General features: G+C 56.4%; 2 protein-coding genes across 2 annotated transcripts; both read left to right on the top strand.

The window, feature by feature from the left end:
* Positions 1-33: 33 nt before the first annotated feature.
* MBLAC1 (metallo-beta-lactamase domain containing 1) lies at positions 34-801 on the top strand. The gene has a single exon (XM_066611058.1). It carries the CDS (start codon positions 34-36, stop codon positions 766-768), a length of 735 nt encoding a protein of 244 aa, XP_066467155.1. The 3' UTR covers positions 769-801.
* A 7251-nt stretch (positions 802-8052) lies between these two features.
* LOC136636015 (transmembrane 4 L6 family member 5-like) lies at positions 8053-11063 on the top strand. The gene is made up of 5 exons (XM_066611057.1): positions 8053-8235; positions 8493-8558; positions 8738-8904; positions 9953-10225; positions 10964-11063. Exons 1-5 carry the CDS (start codon positions 8053-8055, stop codon positions 11061-11063), a joined length of 789 nt encoding a protein of 262 aa, XP_066467154.1.
* The last annotated feature ends 6942 nt before the right edge of the window (positions 11064-18005 follow it).

The raw sequence follows: 18005 nt of genomic DNA, 5'->3' as shown, positions 1-18005 counted from the left end.
AGCGCGCTTCCGCCTCCCGCAGCGAGCAGCCGCATGGAGCTGGGCCCGGCCGCGCCGCGCACGGCCCCCCTGCCCGCCGCCGGCCCCGGCCCGCTGCGCATCCCCGGCAGCCCCTACGCGGTGGTGGTGCTGCAGGAGGGCTTCTCGCGCGCGCTGCCCGACGGCGGCTGCGAGGCGGACGGGACGGTGTCGCTGGTGCTGGGCCCGCGCCCCACGCTGGTGGACACGGGCGGGCCGTGGGGGCGCGCGCGGCTGCTGGCGGGCCTGGCGGCGCAGGGCGTCTCCCCGCGCGCGCTGCGCCACGTGGTCTGCACCCACGGCCACTCGGACCACGCGGGCAACCTCAACCTCTTCCCAAGCGCCGAGCTGCTGGTGGGCACCGACCTCTGCCTGCCCGGCGGCCGCTACCTGCCCACCGGCCTGCGCCAGGGCCGGCCCCACGCGCTGCACGCCGGCCACCTGGAGGTGCTGCCCACGCCCGGCCACACGCGTGCCGACGTCAGCCTGCTGGTGCGCGGCACGGACCTGGGCGACGTGCTGCTGGCCGGGGACCTCTTCGAGCGCGAGGGCGACGACGGCGAGTGGCAGCTGCTCAGCGAGGACCCCGCGCAGCAGGCCGAGAGCCGGGCCCGCGCCCTGGCCCTGGCCGACGTGGTGGTGCCCGGCCACGGCCCGCCCTTCCGCGTCTTCCGGGAGCGGCTGAGCGCTGGCGAGCCTGCCCCCTCCGAGCGTGGCTCTCCAGCCCCCGGAACAGCCCCCCACCAATAAACCGGGGAGATGCAACCCTCCCCTTGCCCCTGATCAGCTCCAGCCTCTGCTTTGTTCTTTGGGGGGGGGCTGCCTTCCAGAGCACTTGCTGAGCTCCACTTCCAGCAGATCGGACCCTGCTGCTGGCCTCACATGCCCGTGCCCAGCTTGACCAGGAGCCGAGGCACACCTGCTTACTCACACGTTAACGTGGCCCTGTGGCTTAGTTTCACTTTCCAGTGGGCTCAGTACAAGGAGGGACCTCCTCCTTGGTGCTTGGGGGGCTTCATTCACCACGTGGGTTTCCAAACCCCGGCCTGGGGGCCAGACGCGGCCCGCAGCCAGCCTCTTGTCCCCTGAAAGCCTCTGGCCCACTTGGCCGAACATGACTGGAACTGTGCTCTGGTTGTGTCTGGAGGGTGTTCCAAGGGCCAGAGAGGTTGAACGAATGAGCCCCTCTATTCATTGATTCACTCTGCTAAGTTCCATCTCTAATTTATTTATATAAATTTTAGATTTGAATTTTTTTTCCAGCCCTTAGCACAGTACCAGATGTTTGATTCGGCCCTCTGGCCAAAATGCTTGGAGACCCCTGGTTCGCCAGATCAGGGATTCTGGTGTCATGGGATTCTTTTCAGCCTGCCCTTTCCAAAGGATTGATTTTATCTAGTGCTGGTGCAGCTGTGTCAATGGGGCATGCACTGCATCCTGTGGTACAGAGGCAGTCCCAGAGGCCTTCTCGTGGTAAGGGAACATTTGTTCCCTTTTCTCAACGCTGCATTGCTGTTGCACCTGTACTGGAAAGTTGGATAGGATTGGGCCCTAAGGCGGGTTTGCCTACTCACGAGTGTGTGTTGGCAACCTTCAGTCTCGAAAGACTATGGTATCACACTCTGAAAGGTGGTTCTGGCACAGTGTCTAGTGTGGCTGAAAGGGCCAATTCGGGAGTGACAATCCCTTCCACACTGGGAGCAAGTGCAGTCTGTCCCTGGTCTGTCTCCCTGGCTATGGGCCTTCCTTCTTTGCCTCTTAGCCTCAGACTGTTGGCCGAGTGTCTCTTCAAACTGGGAAAGGCCATGCTGCACAGCCTGCCTCCAAGCGGGCCGCTCAGAGGCCAGGGTTTCCCGCCTGTTGAGGTCCACTCCTAAGGCCTTCAGATCCCTCTTGCAGATGTCCTTGTATCGCAGCTGTGGTCTACCTGTAGGGCGCTTTCCTTGCACGAGTTCTCCATAGAGGAGATCCTTTGGGATCTGGCCATCATCCATTCTCACGACATGACCGAGCCAATGCAGGTGCCTCTGTTTCAGTAGTGCATACATGCTAGGGATTCCAGCACATTCCAGGACTGTGTTGTTAGGAACTTTGTCCTGCCAGGTGATGCCGAGAATGCGTCGGAGGCAGCGCATGTGGAAAGTGTTCAGACTCACGAGTAAACACGCGATATGTCCCAGATTCAGTTTCCATAGGGCTCCATGAATTTTTTGGTTTCTGGGATTTTGTCCATAATGTTTGACAGAAAGGAGATATTTCACTCTGGTTCTTTTCATTGCATTCTGCTGGAAATTCTGCATCCAGTGATATATAGCATGATGGTATTATTCCTAACCATCATGATGTTAGTCATTTTGATCACTTATGGCAGGGCTTTTCAAAGGATGCCCCAGCCTGTGGGCCCTGGCCCTGGTGCACTTACCCAAGCCTCCTTCAGCCTTCCCATGGTGCGGGGAGCCTGGTGCGAACCTTTGCCAGGGCTCCCCGCAGCAGTGAAAGCGAAAGCGGAGCGATCTCTGCTTTAGCACCCAAGCCCCTGCAGCCCCCTGAGCTGCGCGATCCTGGGGATCGTGCTACTGCCCTCCACCCGCCCCCGCAAGCACTTACAGTGGCTCAGACTCTCCATGAGAGTTTGAAAACCACTGACTTATGGTGTCACCCCCAAGGCTGGTACCCAGGGCGGACTGCCCCCCACCCCTTGCTAGCTGCGCCACTGCAGCCCCAACACTTGGGATGTGTTCACCAGGGTGAACAAAATGACGAAGGTGGCAGGTTGAGGTCCCGTGAGCAGGCTGATGCCCCTCTGGCACCCAAGCTGCCACTGCTCCTGGAGGACACTGCAGACCTGCACATGGCACAAGGAGGCAGGGCTGCCTGTGCCCCTTGTGCAAACATCCACTTCCAGGAAGTGCCTTTTGGAGCTCAGCAAGGTAAGGGGCATGGGAGAGCTCCTGTGTGATAAGACTCCCATGTGAGGCAGCACACCAGCCTCCCCAGGGCAGAGTTTTACACCCCCTCCCAGGGGCAGGGCTGGAGGGAAGCACAAGGGGAGCCTCAGCAGCACTAGGGCAGCCAAGGTTTGGAGAGATGGGCAGGCTGGAGCAGCATTACACCCACCTTCTTCCTGACTGGTCAGAGATGCCCACAGCAGAGGCAGACGGCTGTTGAGCCCACCCTGGCAGGGCTGTGGAGCTGTCCTCTAGTCAGCGAGCCACAGCTGGAAACAGGCAAAGAACCCCTGGGGTGCAGTGAGCCCTCCTGCATCACTGTAAACAGTCAGTAGGTTTGTGTGTGTCATGGGGCACCTCCTGCAAGTGGCCCACCTGCTCAGACCTGTCCCACGCCAGAGCCTTCAGCATCATTGCTCGAACTTGCTGCCCAGCCTCCATAAGAAAAGCCCCACTGGATCAGGCCATAGGCCCATCTAGTCCAGCTTCCTGTATCTCACAGCGGCCCACCAAATGCCCCGGGGAGCACACCAGATAACAAGAGACCTCATCCTGGTGCCCTCCCCTGCATCTGGCATTCTGACATAACCCATTTCTAAAATCAGGAGGTTGCGCATACACATCATGGCTTGTACCCCATAATGGATTTTTCCTCCAGAAACTTGTCCAATCCCCTTTTAAAGGCGTCTAGGCTAGATGCCAGCACCACATCCTGTGGCAAGGAGTTCCACAGACCGACCACACGCTGAGTAAAGAAATATTTTCTTTTGTCTGTCCTAACCCTCCCAACACTCAATTTGAGTGGATGTCCCCTGGTTCTGGTATTATGTGAGAGTGTAAAGATCATCTCCCTATCCACTCTGTCCATCCCCTGCATAATTTTGTATGTCTCAATCATGTCCCCCCTCAAGCGTCTCTTTTCTAGGCTGAAGAGGCCCAAACGCCGTAGCCTTTCCTCATAAGGAAGGTGCCCCAGCCCCGTAATCATCTTAGTCGCTCTCTTTTGCACCTTTTCCATTTCCACTATGTCTTTTTTGAGATGCGGCAACCAGAACTGGACACAATACTCCAGGTGTGGCCTTACCATAGATTTGTACAACGGCATTATAATACTAGCCGTTTTGTTCTCAATACCCTTCCTAATGATCCCAAGCATAGAATTGGCCTTCTTCACTGCCGCCGCACATTGGGTCAACACTTTCATCGACCTGTCCACCACCACCCCAAGATCTCTCTCCTGATCTGTCACAGACAGCTCAGAACCCATCAGCCTATATCTAAAGTTTTGATTTTTTGCCCCAATGTGCATGACTTTACACTTACTGACATTGAAGCGCATCTGCCATTTTGCTGCCCATTCTGCCAGTCTGGAGAGATCCTTCTGGAGCTCCTCAGAATCACTTCTGGTCTTTACCACTCGGAAATGTTTGGCGTCGTCTGCGAACTTAGCCACTTCACTGCTCAACCCTGTCTCCAGGTCATTTATGAAGAGGTTGCAGAGCACCGGTCCCAGGACAGATCCTTGGGGCACACCGCTTTTCACCTCTCTCCATTGTGAAAATTGCCCATTGACACCCACTCTCTGCTTCCTGGCCTCCAACCAGTTCTCAATCCACGAGAGGACCTGTCCTCTAATTCCCTGACTGTGGAGTTTTCTCAGTAGCCTTTGGTGAGGGACCGTGTCAAACGCCTTCTGAAAGTCCAGATATATAATGTCCACGGGTTCTCCCGCATCCACATGCCTGTTGACCTTTTCAAAGAATTCTATAAGGTTCGTGAGGCAAGACTTACCCTTACAGAAGCCATGCTGACTCTCCCTCAGCAAGGCCTGTTCGTCTATGTGTTTTGAGATCCTATCTTTGATGAGACATTCCACCATCTTACCCGGTATGGATGTTAGGCTGACCGGCCTATAGTTTCCCGGGTCCCCCCTCCTTCCCTTTTTAAAGATCGGCGTGACATTTGCTATCCTCCAATCTTCTGGCACCGTGGCTGTTTTGAGGGACAAGTTGCATACCTTAGTCAAGAGATCTGCAACTTCATTCTTCAATTCCTTAATAACCCTTGTATTAATATTCCTTAATAACCTCCAACTGTGTTGTATGTTATTTATTCAGCTCAAGAATTCAGGATGCCGCAGAGCCTGAGCCCTGGCATCAGAGGGGCACTCCTCCATAGTCACCCCTTGAGGCTGGGCTGGGGAGAAGGGATGGCTACTAACCAAGTCCCAAGGAGTGGAATCATTTCATTGCACCCTTTCATCAAAAACAGCTGCATCTGGCGGAGAAGCACACAGGTGGGGTTGCAGCCCATTCGCTCCCACAGGGCTCCTGTGCCTTGGCTGACAGCTAGCCAAGGGGCGGGCGCCTGCCAGGTCTGACTACGCCAGCTGATCTGCTGTTCATCATGGACTTTGCCAAGCAACAGGGGCTTCTCAGGAACAAGAGGACTAGCAGCCCCGTGGAGGAACAGCTGGGACGGTAATGCTGGCCACAGCTGCCAGGCGCAGTGCAGGCCATGTGGGAGGTGCTCCGCCAGTCCCATCACCTCAGCTCCTGTATGTGAGCGCTGAGACCAGAGCGCTATAGCCCATGTTGCCCAACCGGCCAAGGGCTGTGATGCTTCCTGGAGCCCATGTTCTGCTGCAACGAGGGGGGGATGGGGAGGTGGGCGGAGTGGAGATTCCCCCTCCTCATTGTTTTTAAAGGGTGTCTAGGCCAACTGTGACATTGTCGTGGTGTGGTGTCTCCCTTTGGGGAATATCTGCCCTTTGGACGGAGGTTAGGATACAGTGCAAGTGGACTCCTCTCCACCCTACCCACATCACCCCCTCTGGAGGCGTGTGCCAACTGCAGTTGTGCTACTGTTGCAGGTTTCTCCAAGTTGCCTTGCGCTGGGCCTGTGGTATGTCTGTTGGTGGAACTGGAGGTGCCAGTAGTGCTTCAGTGTCCAGCAGGGTCATGACTGCACCGTTGTCTGAGGATGTGTGCCAGCCCTGAGAGTGACCACTTTCTCCCAATTGGGCTGTCTACGTTGCCTGCTGCCTCTGGGACTCGCATGGCAGTGGAAGGGCATCCAATAATTAGGGTGAGCCTGGGCCCAAGAAGAGCCCCGTTGGATCAGGCCAAAGCCCATCTAGTTCAGATTCCTGTATCTCACCAAATGCTTTAGGGAACACACTAGAAAACAAACACCACCTGCGTCCTGGTGCCCTCCCCTGCATCTGGCAGCCTGTCTCTACCTTGCACATACCTAGCATGACTTGTAACCAGTGATGAATTTTTCTTCCATAAATTTGTCCAAACCCCTCCTAAAGGCATCTAGGCCAGATACCATCACCACTTCCTGTGGCAAGGAGTTCCACAGTCTAATTACATGTGGGGTAAAGAAATATTTTCTTTTGTCTATCCTAACTCCCAAAACTCAACTTTCATGGATGTCCCCTGGTTCTGGTGAGAGGGAAAAGAGCGTCTCTATCCAACCCCTGCATAATTTTGTATGTCTCGATCATCCCTCTCAGGCGCCTCTTTTCTAGACTGAAGAGCCCCAAACGCTCTCGCCTTTCCTCATTAGGGAGGTGCCCCAGCTCAGTTATCATTTTGGTTGCTCTCTTTTGCACCTTTTCCATTTCCACTATGTCCTTTTTGAGATGGACACAATACTCCAGGTGTGGCTTTACCATTGATTTGTACAATGGCAGATGCGCTTCAATGTCGTTCAGTGTAAAGTCATGCACATTGGGGCAAAGAATCAAAACTTCACATGTAGGCTGATGGGTTCTGAGCTGTCTGTGACAGATCAGGAGAGAGATCTTGGGGGGGGGGGGTTGGACAGGTCGATGAAAGTGTCGACCCAGTGTGCAGCGGCAGTGAAGAAGGCCAATTCTATGCTGGGGATCATTAGAAAAGTTTCTAATGTCTAGATTTAGACGAGAAGTGACGTCCGCAACCTTTGCACCAGGCAGGCAAGTCACCATGTGGTTCTCACATCCATTGCAAACCCCCCTGATAATCGAATCGCCCACTACAAGAAGCCCCAGACCCCCCCTCCCGCTGAGGAATATCCTTTGTGCAATTGGATACAGGCCTGTCCCCTGAAGAAGGTTCCCCCCCCCCCAGGGGATCATTCCCCTCCTCCCCAGAGAGACATCCTCTAGCCCTGCAACTTCCTACCCTGACAACTGGTGAGCTGCCTGCCTGAGGGTGGGACAAAGCCTGCATGTCCCTGGAAGTCACCCTGTGCTCCTCCTCTACCTGCCCCTGCTTTTCCAGGTCAGCTAGCAAGGCTTCGAGGGAGCAGTCCTGTTCCCTGAGACCCTGGAGCTTCTTGCAAGGTCATGCTCAGTGCCCTGGTTGCAAGCAGGACAGAATCCCCTCCCTCTCTTCTGTGAGGCTAGGCTGGCATGTGACCCTTCTGTGTGGACTCAGGAAGGGGTCGTGCGTGCCGTCTAGCTGGCTTGGCACTGTGCCTGCGGACTGACAGCTGGGTGGTGTTCAGGCTCAGGAGTGTTTTTCCAACCTGACCTAGAAAGGCTTCCAGGGACTGCCCCCCCCCCCCGGAGCTCTTGCCCTCCACACCTGCCATGTGGCCCGATTGTCCTGGCTCAGCTGTGCGTGCCCTTTGTTGCTGTGGTGCTGCCCCATGGGCATTAGGCGCTTGAGGGGGCTGAGAGGCTGAGGGGCATCTGCCTGCCGTTTGCTCCAGCCCTACAGGTGGCTTGGAGGGAAGCCCCACCTCTCATCAGGTGATACTGGCACTGAGCACCACCTTGCCTTCCCTCTGCCGTCCTCACGCTGGGATGGAGGGTTCAGTCTGCAGTTCCTTGCCCTTGTTGCTGTTATCCACTGCGCCCCGGCATTCAATGGCACCAGGGCAAAGGTGGCATTTATTAGCGCAAAGGAGATGCCAGCATGCCAGTGGGTGGGATGGTCCCAGCCCTGCCCCCTCCAGAATACCCAGGAGCCCTCGCACTGGAGGCCGTCCTTGTCTCACTGCTGGGGAGGCACCAGTTCAGGGGGCAAAGGCCCTCCCAAGCAGTGCATATCAGCCAGCTGCTGGTCCAGCAGGGGCAGCAGTTGCCCTCACCATGTGCACGGGGACCTGCTCCAAGGTGGTGGGGGCCGCCCTCTGGCCCTTTGCCCTCCTGTGCATTGTAGCCAACATCCTTCTTGCCTTTCCAGACTGGGACACCCAGTATGTTCACGACTGGGGCAAACACCTGACTCCTGAGGTCCTCTACTTGGGGGGGCTAATTGGCGGCGGTGTCATGGTAAGGATACGGGGAGGCCCTGATGGCAGCATTGGGCCAAGGAGGCCTTTTGGTGGAGAGGCCATAGGGGAGAGGAGCCACCCCAGCCGATGCCTCTGCCACTGGAGAGCACCGTGGCTCTGGGCCGCAGGGAGGGGGAGCAGTGGGTGGGTGGGCGCTGGGCTGGGTGCAGAAGGGCTGGGACTCGGGTGGAGGCAGGCAGGCAGGGAGGGGGAGAGGCCAGGGCTGTGGGCCTCACCAAGGCTTTCTCTCCCCAGGTTCTAGTGCCAGCCGTCCATATCCAGGCGACCGGGCGTCACGGGTGCTGTGGGAACCGCTGTGGGGTGAGAGTTGGGGCACACCCTCGCTGGGGCACCAGTTCACCCTCCCCACTCATACGTGCCAGTGGGACCCCGCTGAGCCAGGGGGTGCTCCAGGGGGTGGTGCCCTGCGGCTAAGCCCCCTTCAGGGTCATCTCACCCACAAACGGGTCACAACCTGCTTCTTCCTTCCTGCCCCACAGATGTGTATCTCGGTGCTGTTGGCAGTGGTGGGGGTTGTGGGTGCCGCCTATGCCGTTGGCGTCTCCATGCTGGGCCTCGTACACGGGCCTCTCTGCAGGTACAGGCTGGAGAACGGTACTTTGTCTGACTGGGAGCGCCCCTTCCGGACCAACCCTAAAGAGTTCAGGTCAGTGGCCTGCTGATGGAGGGGGCTGGGGGCTGTGCACCTGCACGACCGTTGCCTGGCAACTTGGCCGTGGGCACCAGCCAGCGGGGGAGCTGCTTGCAAGAAGAGGAATGTTTAAAAATGGCAGTTCCACAATGAAGAGGGCCCAGCCTACGCCTGGCGCTCTTCACCCACCCCAGGGTCATGGCTCTGACGGGAGTGGTGCTGCCACGCCAGGCCTGCCCCGTGCCTCTCTCTGTGGGAGGCAGCCGCAGACTTTGCTCTGAAGGGAGCTCAGGCTCCGTTTGCAAACCTGATGCCTGCCCCAAAGACCTTTCTCAGCCACTTGCTCAAAACATCAGCCCAAGCGAAAAAGGGGACCCCAAAAGAACAAACTCTGCCAGAGAGGCTTGGAGACTGAGTGGAGGAGAACCCACCTGGGGCTCAAAAGAAGATGATGGGGGCATGAAGAGAGGCTTGCAGGAGTCTGTCTGGGGGGCAGGGTTTGCTTCTCCCTCCCAGGTCATCGTGGAACTCCTCAGTGTGGTGGGGGACAAGGAAGGCCACAAGATGTTCTCAGAGCCCAAGCCTGTGTGTGTGTCTGTTCAGAAGGCAGAGCCATTGTAGCCCATGGGGTTTACTCCCCAGTACATGTGGACGGGACTGCAGCCTTGGACAACTCCATGGGGGAAAAGAAGTCTGCCCATGGCTTGGGGCTGGATGTGGGAGGGGGCATTTGTGGGCTGCCTGGTCACTGCGGGCCTTGGGCCTGATCCTGTTCTTCCTGGGTCCTGATGCGAAACAGATGTTTTCAAGCGCTGCTTCTCTTCCCTGCATGACGCGACAGCAGCAGCAGCAGCGCAGAAGGGCTGGGCGAGGAGGGGGTGCATCACAGAAGCATGGCCGTTCTCTGCTTGGTTGGGGGGGCAGGCAGGTGCTTTCTTGGCATCGAAGGGAGAGGCAGTCACAGCACTGCCTCCCACTGTGCGTCTCCAGTGACTTCAGTGCTTTCCTGGGGATGGGGAGGGACTGACGAGGGCTGTCCTGTCTCTGTCCTCCCACCTGGCAGCCAAGAGAGCTACCTCTTTGAGCAAGAGCTTTGGGATACCTGTGAGGACCCTCCCGGGGTCATCCGCTTCAACGTGATCCTCTTCTCCCTCATCCTGGGTGCCGGCGTGCTGGAGCTGGTCCTCTGCCTCGTCCAGGTGCTCAACGGCCTCTTTGGCTGCCTCTGTGGGACCTGCAAGGAGGAGAAGGCGACTCCGGTGAGCAGCAGTACATTTGCCAGCCTGGGCTCGAAAGGGCTGGCTCCAGGGGGCCAGGCGGGGTGTGACCAGCACAGGTGGGCCCAGGCGAGGGTCCCTCAGGGCACAGAGACCTTGCTTTGGCTGGGCCGCTGGGCCAGACGGAGGAGGACAAGCCCCCCCCCACAGTGGTCTCTGCGCTGCTTCCTGGGGAAGGGGGCAGCTGAGGGGGGGCTCTCCTCTGTCCCCGCCTCCCTGAAGCAGGGTTGGGGCCTCCTCTTCCCCCTCCAGACTTGTAGGGTGGCTAGCAAGAGGAATGCTTCTGAGCATGTACCGAGGGCCTTTGCAAGCAGCGTTGCAGCTGCAGCGCCCAGACATGGCAAAACCTGCGCTGGCTCCAGGCCCTGCAGGACCAGGCCAGACCGGGACGTGCTGGACTGGCAGCTTGATCTGGTGTCTTCTTTTCCTCCAGCAAACCTACCACTGAGGTCACGGAAGTCTCCCAGCTCTCTCTCCCTCTCCACGCGGCGCCTGGATCCCTCTGCCTCCCCAAGGGAGGAGCCCCCCCAGCATCCAGAAGGGCCTCTGCGGCCTCCTGCAGCAGAAATAAACATTTTGCTCTCCCCCTCGTGGTTGCTCGTTCCTGCTCCGGGCTCCCGGAAACCCCCAGGATGCTTCCCAAGGTTCTGAGCCGCTGAAGGAGTGGAGCAAAGGTCGGCGCTGATAAGCAAGGGGTGGCTGCTGGCGCTGAGAGCCACTGGGGAGGGGTGAAGAGAATCCCCTCCCCAGCCCAAAGCACCAGCCACCCTTCCGGCCAGGACTTTGTGCCCTGGCAGGAGGGGGAGTCAGCTGCTCCTCTGGGTGGGAGAGGAAGCGCAGGAGGGTGTCCGCTTGGTGGCCTCCTCTGCAGGCCAAGGCTCTGTGGGCTCCGTGTGACGGGAGGCCCCTGGCTGTTGGGCGCTTCCCAGAAGCAGGTAAACAGACAAGCCCTCACTGCCCCCCCCCCCGCATGGGTCTGGGCTGGACCTCCTCAGCTCCAAACACCTGGTTGCCTGTAGTGGGTGAGTTCTCACAGGTAAGGGGTTCACCTGGGCCTAACCAGTCAGTAAACCCCACCTTGTGGGAGCTGTGCTCATGAGGTCTGCGCCCCAGACTGTTGTAATGCCACGGCCTGCGCAGGAAGCTGCTGCCATCCCTTCGAGGGGCTGCACTGCAGAAGGGGGAGGGGGAGTCATCAAAGCCTGATGGTGTGCCCAGACTTCAGGAGACTTCCAGGGCTGGCGAGGGTGCCTCTGGGGACGGGGTGAGACGGGTCACTGACGCTGTCACATCCTCAGTGCAGCCTGGGCCAGGCGAGCAGGTGGTGACCCTTGAGATGAGCTGCCGTGGGGTGGGGCCAGGCAGGCTCCTGGAGGCAGGGCAGGCCCACCACTGGCTGTGCACCACCTTCAGGTGCGGAGGCAGCACAGCTCCAAACCCCTCTGGCAGCCAAAGGTGGCTGCCCTCGCATGGGCCATAGGTGACTCCTGGGCATCCTGGGCTCAGCTCCCGAGTGTAATGGTGCACTATTAGACCTTTGGAAGGCCAGCCTGCATCGCAACGACAGTCCTGCCACTGGAGCACCAGTTTCCCCGGCATGTGCCGCACAGACACACCTCCAGCCACCAGTGTCTGGGGCATGCCTGTCACCTGGAGGCAAAGTGGGTGCAGCCTCCTCCCCCACCCCTCCCCCTCGCATCTGGGTTCGTGTGCCACTTTTGGAAGAGTGTCGGAGGGCAGCACTGAGTAGTCCTCTACGGCGCATCCATTAGCAGAACTGGGGCTGCAGTGGTGTTGCTCTGGCCTCCTGGGCACACTCCAGAGATACAGACGTCCTGGGTCACTCAGACAGGCCTTTCAGAAGCAGAGCACTGCTAAGGCGGAAAGGTGTCCTTGTCTCCTGCCTTTGGTGGAGCTCAGAGGGATCCCAAGTGGTGGCTTCACCAGCTGCCTTCCAGCCAGGGGCCAGTGATAGGCCCCTCCTCTTCCTCCATGAACTGCCCAATCCCCTTCAAAAGCAAGTGGCCATCAACATCACCATGTCTTGTGGCAGGGAATTCCACTGACAACATACTCTGGGAAGCAGCCCTTCCTTTTGGCTGTCCCAAATCTCTTGCCAGTTGGTGCTGATGAGTGTCCTGGCCTGGTTCTCCCCCCCCCCGCCCCCGCACAACATTCCAGGGCTCCTCTGTGTCCTCCTCAACCAGCTTTTTATCTGAGCGCAAAAGGTCCAGAGGCCTTTTTCAAGAAGGCTCCAAGGCAGGTGTGCCACCCCACCAATCCTGTTGGCCGTGCTACTCCTTGGAACCTTTTCAGAAATCTCCTTTGTGGAGTGGGGGGCCCTTTTCCTCTTACCCCCCTGAAAGCCAGACCCCTGTTCGGATTGGGAACAGGCCTACAAGCCAGACAGGCCTGACCCCGCCAGGCCTCCCTGAGCCTCTTGGTTGGGAAGCGCAAGGGCAGCACCTCTGGCCCCAGCAGCTGCACAAAGGAGGACGAGGAGGCTTCAGCTGCCCACCCGAGAAGGCCACCTGGCCCTGCCCAGAGCCGTGGCTCCTTCCAGCCCTGCTGCAAAGGGAGGACTGCAGGATTTGGCCCTAAGTGGACCCTCCCCAGAGGTTCACGGCCCGCCCCCATTTCTCGACTGCCTTCTCAGGGACCCGCTGGGGAAAGGAAAGAGTCAGGTAGTTTCCCTGAAGAAGGGGTGCTCCTAAGAGGCATTCCCTGCTGCTTGGGCCTGGCCAAGCGGGAGCCCCCTGGGGCCACAGCCAGCTGTCCTGTGCAGGGGCCGGGCAGGGCCTCTTCAGCAGAGCATTCCCCGCTCCCCCAGCCCAGAGCTCTCCACTGGAAGCAGGTGCAACTCGCTCTGCAGGGCATCCCCTGGTGGCACCGGCGCTCGGGCAGGGTGCAGTTCCCTCCCTCAACGGCGGTTGGCAGCTCGCGCCCAGCCAGAGGCCTGGCCTCAGGGAGCGCTGCTGGCCTGGCATCGCCCAGGCTTGGGGGCCTTTGCTGGCCTTGGAGGGGCGCAGTGCCCGTCCTCTGATGATCATGGAAAACAAATATTACTCAGAAAATCTACATCTTAAGGACACACTCTGAGGGGTTACACTGGGTAGCCTGCCTGTGTTGTGACTCTGACTCCGACCCACACTCAACCCGGGAGCTCCACTTTTAAACAGCCTTTTTGGAGTTAGGACTTCTCTCTGCCTGTGGGACTTATTCCGCAACTGATGCCCTGGGCTGCCAGGCACCCCTGTAGCGGCTCCAACCCCTCTTCCAGCTGACTTCTTAACGTATACCAAGGTGGAGAAGCCCTGGAGGCACTCAGTCCCTTCTCCACCCGAAGCTGGTCTGCAGCCTTCCAGGAACTGCTTTGCACCTTCGTGACTGCTGGGCGGTGTCTGTCCCATCTGGAGATGGGTCTCCTCCAGTGAACTCACTGGTGCCGGCTGGAAACCATCATCCATTCAGGCCCTCTGCCATCCAGCAGTTTTCCCAGCAAGGGTAATTTGTGGGGTGCAAAAAGTCTCGGGCCCCTCGTTAGGGTGCCAAAACTGTTGCCTTTGACTCGCCTAAAGGCAGCATGAGGTTCGTTACCTGGAAATGGAAAAGGTGCAAAAGAGAGCGACTAAGATGATTACGGGGCTGGGGCACCTTCCTTATGAGGAAAGGCTATGGCGTTTGGGCCTCTTCAGTCTAGAAAAGAGGCACCTGAGGAGGGACATACAAAATTATGCAGGGGATGGACAGAGTGGATAGGGAGATGCTCTTTACACTCTCACATAACACCAGAACCAGGGGACATCCACTAAAATTGAGTGTTGGGCGGGTTAGGACAGACAAAAGAAAATATTTCTTTAGTCAGCGTGTAGCTGGTCTGTGGAACTCCTTGCCACAGGATGTGGTGACGGCATCTGGCCTGGACGCCTTTAAAAGGGGACTGGACAAGTTTCTGGAGGAAAAATCCATTACGGGTTACAAGTCGTGATGTGTATGTGCAACCTCCTGATTTTAGAAATGGGCTTTTTATATTCATATAGCTTTTTATATTCATTTCAACTTGTTGAGACAGACTCCATCTTGACCCCTGTATAAACTCAGTATGGCAACATTCTCAGTTCTGCCCAGAAACAAGCTGTGTGTGTGAAATATGCAAGCCAGCTGAAATCAAGGACTACAGAAAGCAGTCAGAACTGGCTAAGCTGGGACAAGTGCCAGTTAGAGGGCACTCACTGAAATAATGTCGCAAATGAGCTGCAATGCTAACTGAACAACCCTAACCCTAATGAAGCTGCCTATGCTTTCTTGTGAGTTCCTCACCCTGCGAGGAAAGGGAACTGCCTTTGATCAAAGAATACAGCTTTCCTTGCCAAATCCACCTTCGGACTCGGCCTTCTTTATTTCCGCACATCACTTCTTTGTCAGTGAACAGGTGACAGTACCCTGGTGGGGGGTGGCAGGTGGCTTCCCTTTTTCTGCTACAAACTCATAGGCATGGCTAGCAAAGCTAAGGGGACAAGGGTCTAGTAAGTGTGCACTTTCACTGCCCAGTCCCCCACCCCCTGGCTCCAGGCCCTGAAGGTGTGCAGCCTGCCTGGGCTACCCAAGAGGACATCTTAGCTGCCTTGTCTGGCCAGCAGGCTGTGCCTGGGCCATGTCACTTCTGCCTCCAGCCCTCAGAGCAGCTCCTCCTCTGCTCCTGCTGATTCTTATCTTGGCTAAGCCCTGTTGGCAGCCCAGCTCTCTCATTTAACTTGTTCCTCTCCAAAAGGAGCTATTTCCAAAGGGCAGGAGGTCTGGTCTAGAGGGTAGAGCCTCCCAAGCTGTGAGATACAGGAAGCTGGACTAGATGGGCCTATGGCCTGATCCAGTGGGGCTGTTCTTATGTAAGCCTTATCTTAGCCCGGAGATAACATCTGAAGGTCGCCATTTCCAGATGAAGCAGCTGAGAATAGCCAAGTTATTACACCTGCTCTTTGGTGTAAGTGAAGAGTGTCTTGGCTGCCCTTCAAGTGAGGGAGGAAGGAGGTGCTTGCCAGCCAGCGTGGCAGGCGACTGGGGGCCAGAAGTGAGCCCAAACTGGGAAAGACCCGTCTGGAATTCTTTCTGATATTGCAAAAGTCCCCTTGGGGTTCAGAGAACCGAGTCAGAGGATGATCCGATGACCAGAAAGGCAGTATATAAATACTGGTATTATTATTATTATTATTATTATTATTATTATTATTATTATTATTATTATTATTATTATTATTATTATTATTGCCAGGAGATGTGCTAACGACTACTGGCTCCAGCTCTGTTCCGAGATACAGATAGCAGCTGACACGGGCAACATCAAGGGGATGTATGATGGTATCAAGCAGGCCCTAGGTCCAACACAGAGGAAAATTGCCCCTCTGAAGTCTGCCACAGGCGAAGTCATCCAGGATCGGGCACAGCAGATGGAACGCTGGGTGCAGCACTACTCTGAGCTATATTCCAGAGAAAATGTAGTCACCGAAGAAGCACTGAACAACATTGAGTGCCTGCCTGTGCTGGAAGAGCTTGACAGTGAACCAACCCTAGAAGAACTTCACGTGGCCCTGGACTCCCTTGCCTTTGGCAAGGCACCTGGAAAAGAAAGCATCCCTGCTGAAGTCCTAAAATGCTGCAAAGAGATCATCGTCACTGAGCTGCATGAAATCCTCTGTCTCTGCTGGAGAGAAGGTGGAGTACCTCAAGACATGAGGGATGCAAACATCATCACGCTGTACAAGAACAAAGGTGACAGGGGTGACTGCAACAACTACCGCGGCATCTCTCTCCTTAGCGTTGTAGGAAAGCTGTTTGCCCGAGTTGTACTAAAGAGGCTCCAGGTACTTGCAGAGAGCGTCTATCCAGAATCGCAGTGTGGATTCCGAGCCAACAGGTCCACCACTGATATGGTATTCTCCCTTAGACAACTGCAGGAGAAATGCAGGGAACAACGACAGCCACTCTTTATAGCCTTCATAGATCTCACAAAGGCTTTCGACCTGGTCAGCAGAGACGGTCTCTTCAAGATTCTCCCCAAGATTGGATGTCCACCCAGGCTCCTGAGCGTCATCAGATCTTTCCACAAGGACATGAAGGGCACTGTTGTCTTCGATGGCTCCACATCAGACCCTTTTGACATCCGAAGCGGAGTGAAGCAGGGCTGTGTTCTTGCACCAACCTTGTTTGGGATTTTCTTCGCTGTCCTGCTGAAGCAGGCCTTTGGAACTGCAACAGAAGGCATCTATCTCCAGACCAGATCAGACGGAAAGCTCTTCAACCTCTCCAGACTGAGAGCAAAATCCAAAGTCCAGCTGAAATGTCTGCGTGACTTCCTCTTTGCCGACGATGCAGCTGTCACTACCCACTCTGCCAAAGATCTCCAGCAGCTCATGGATCGTTTTAGCAAGGCCTGCCAAGATTTTGGACTGACAATCAGACTGAAGAAAACACAGGTCATGGTTCAGGATGTGGACTCACCTCCCTGCATTACAATCTCTGAGCATGAACTGGAGGTTGTCCATGACTTTGTGTACCTTGGCTCAACGATCTCCGACACTCATTCTCTCGATACCGAGCTAAACAAGCGCATCGGTAAAGCAGCTACCACGTTTTCCAGACTCACAAAGAGAGTCTGGTCCAACAAGAAGCTGACGGAACATACCAAGATCCAGGTCTACAGAGCTTGCGTCCTGAGTACACTTCTGTACTGCAGCGAGTCATGGACTCTTTGCTCACAACAGGAGAGGAAACTGAGCGCTTTCCACATGCGCTGCCTCCGACGCATCCTCGGCATCACCTGGCAGGACAAAGTTCCAAACAACACAGTCCTGGAACGTGCTGGAATCCCTAGCATGTATTCACTGCTGAAACAGAGACGCCTGCGTTGGCTTGGTCATATCGTGAGAATGGATGATGGCCGGATCCCAAAGGATCTCCTCTATGGAGAACTCGTGCAAGGAAAGCGCCCTACAGGTAGACCACAGCTGCGATACAAGGACATCTGCAAGAGGGATCTGAAGGCCTTAGGGATGGACCTCAACAAGTGGGAAACCCTGGCCTCTGAGCGGCCTGCTTGGAGGCAGGCTGTGCAACATGGCCTTTCCCAGTTTGAAGAGACACTTTGCCAACAGTCTGAGGCTAAGAGGCAAAGAAGGAAGGCCCATAGCCAGGGAGACAGACCAGGGACAGACTGCACTTGCTCCCGGTGTGGAAGGGATTGTCACTCCCAGATTGGCCTTTTCAGCCACACTAGACGCTGTGCCAGAACCACCTTTCAGAGTGCGATACCATAGTCTTTCGAGACTGAAGGTTGCCAATACAATATACAATATTATTATTATTATTATTATTATTATTATTATTATTATTATTATTATTATTAAATCCCTTCCTTTCACCTCCAACTCTGCTTCTGGTCTCACATGCAAAGATTGCCTTTCCCCCACCTCTCTTAATAAAATCTAGTTTCCTTTGGGAAACTCTGTCTTAGGGTGACCGTGACAGCCGTCTGCTCAGTGAACCACGTGAGTCAAGGCATTGGTATAGCTGGAGGGGAGGCAGAGCACCCAGTGCCTCAGCAGAGCAGGCAAGTGGCCCCTCCCTTTGGAGCCATTCCCAGCGGGGGGGGGGGGGTGGGAGCAAAATGGAGCCATATGGCCAGGAATGGCTCCGAAGAGAAAATTAGAGGGCAGGTCCTCTCATGGATTGAGAACTGGTTGAAGACCAGGAAACAAAGAGTGGGTGTTGATGGGCAATTTTCACAATGGAGAGAGGTGAAAAGCGGTGTGCCCCAAGGATCTGTCCTGGGACCGGTGCTCTTCA

The sequence above is a fragment of the Tiliqua scincoides genome, unplaced genomic scaffold (assembly GCF_035046505.1).
Source record: "Tiliqua scincoides isolate rTilSci1 unplaced genomic scaffold, rTilSci1.hap2 HAP2_SCAFFOLD_46, whole genome shotgun sequence".
NCBI lineage: Eukaryota > Metazoa > Chordata > Lepidosauria > Squamata > Scincidae > Tiliqua > Tiliqua scincoides.
The sequence above is the reverse complement of the archived record's forward strand: the minus strand, read 5'-3'. Positions and strand labels throughout refer to the sequence as shown.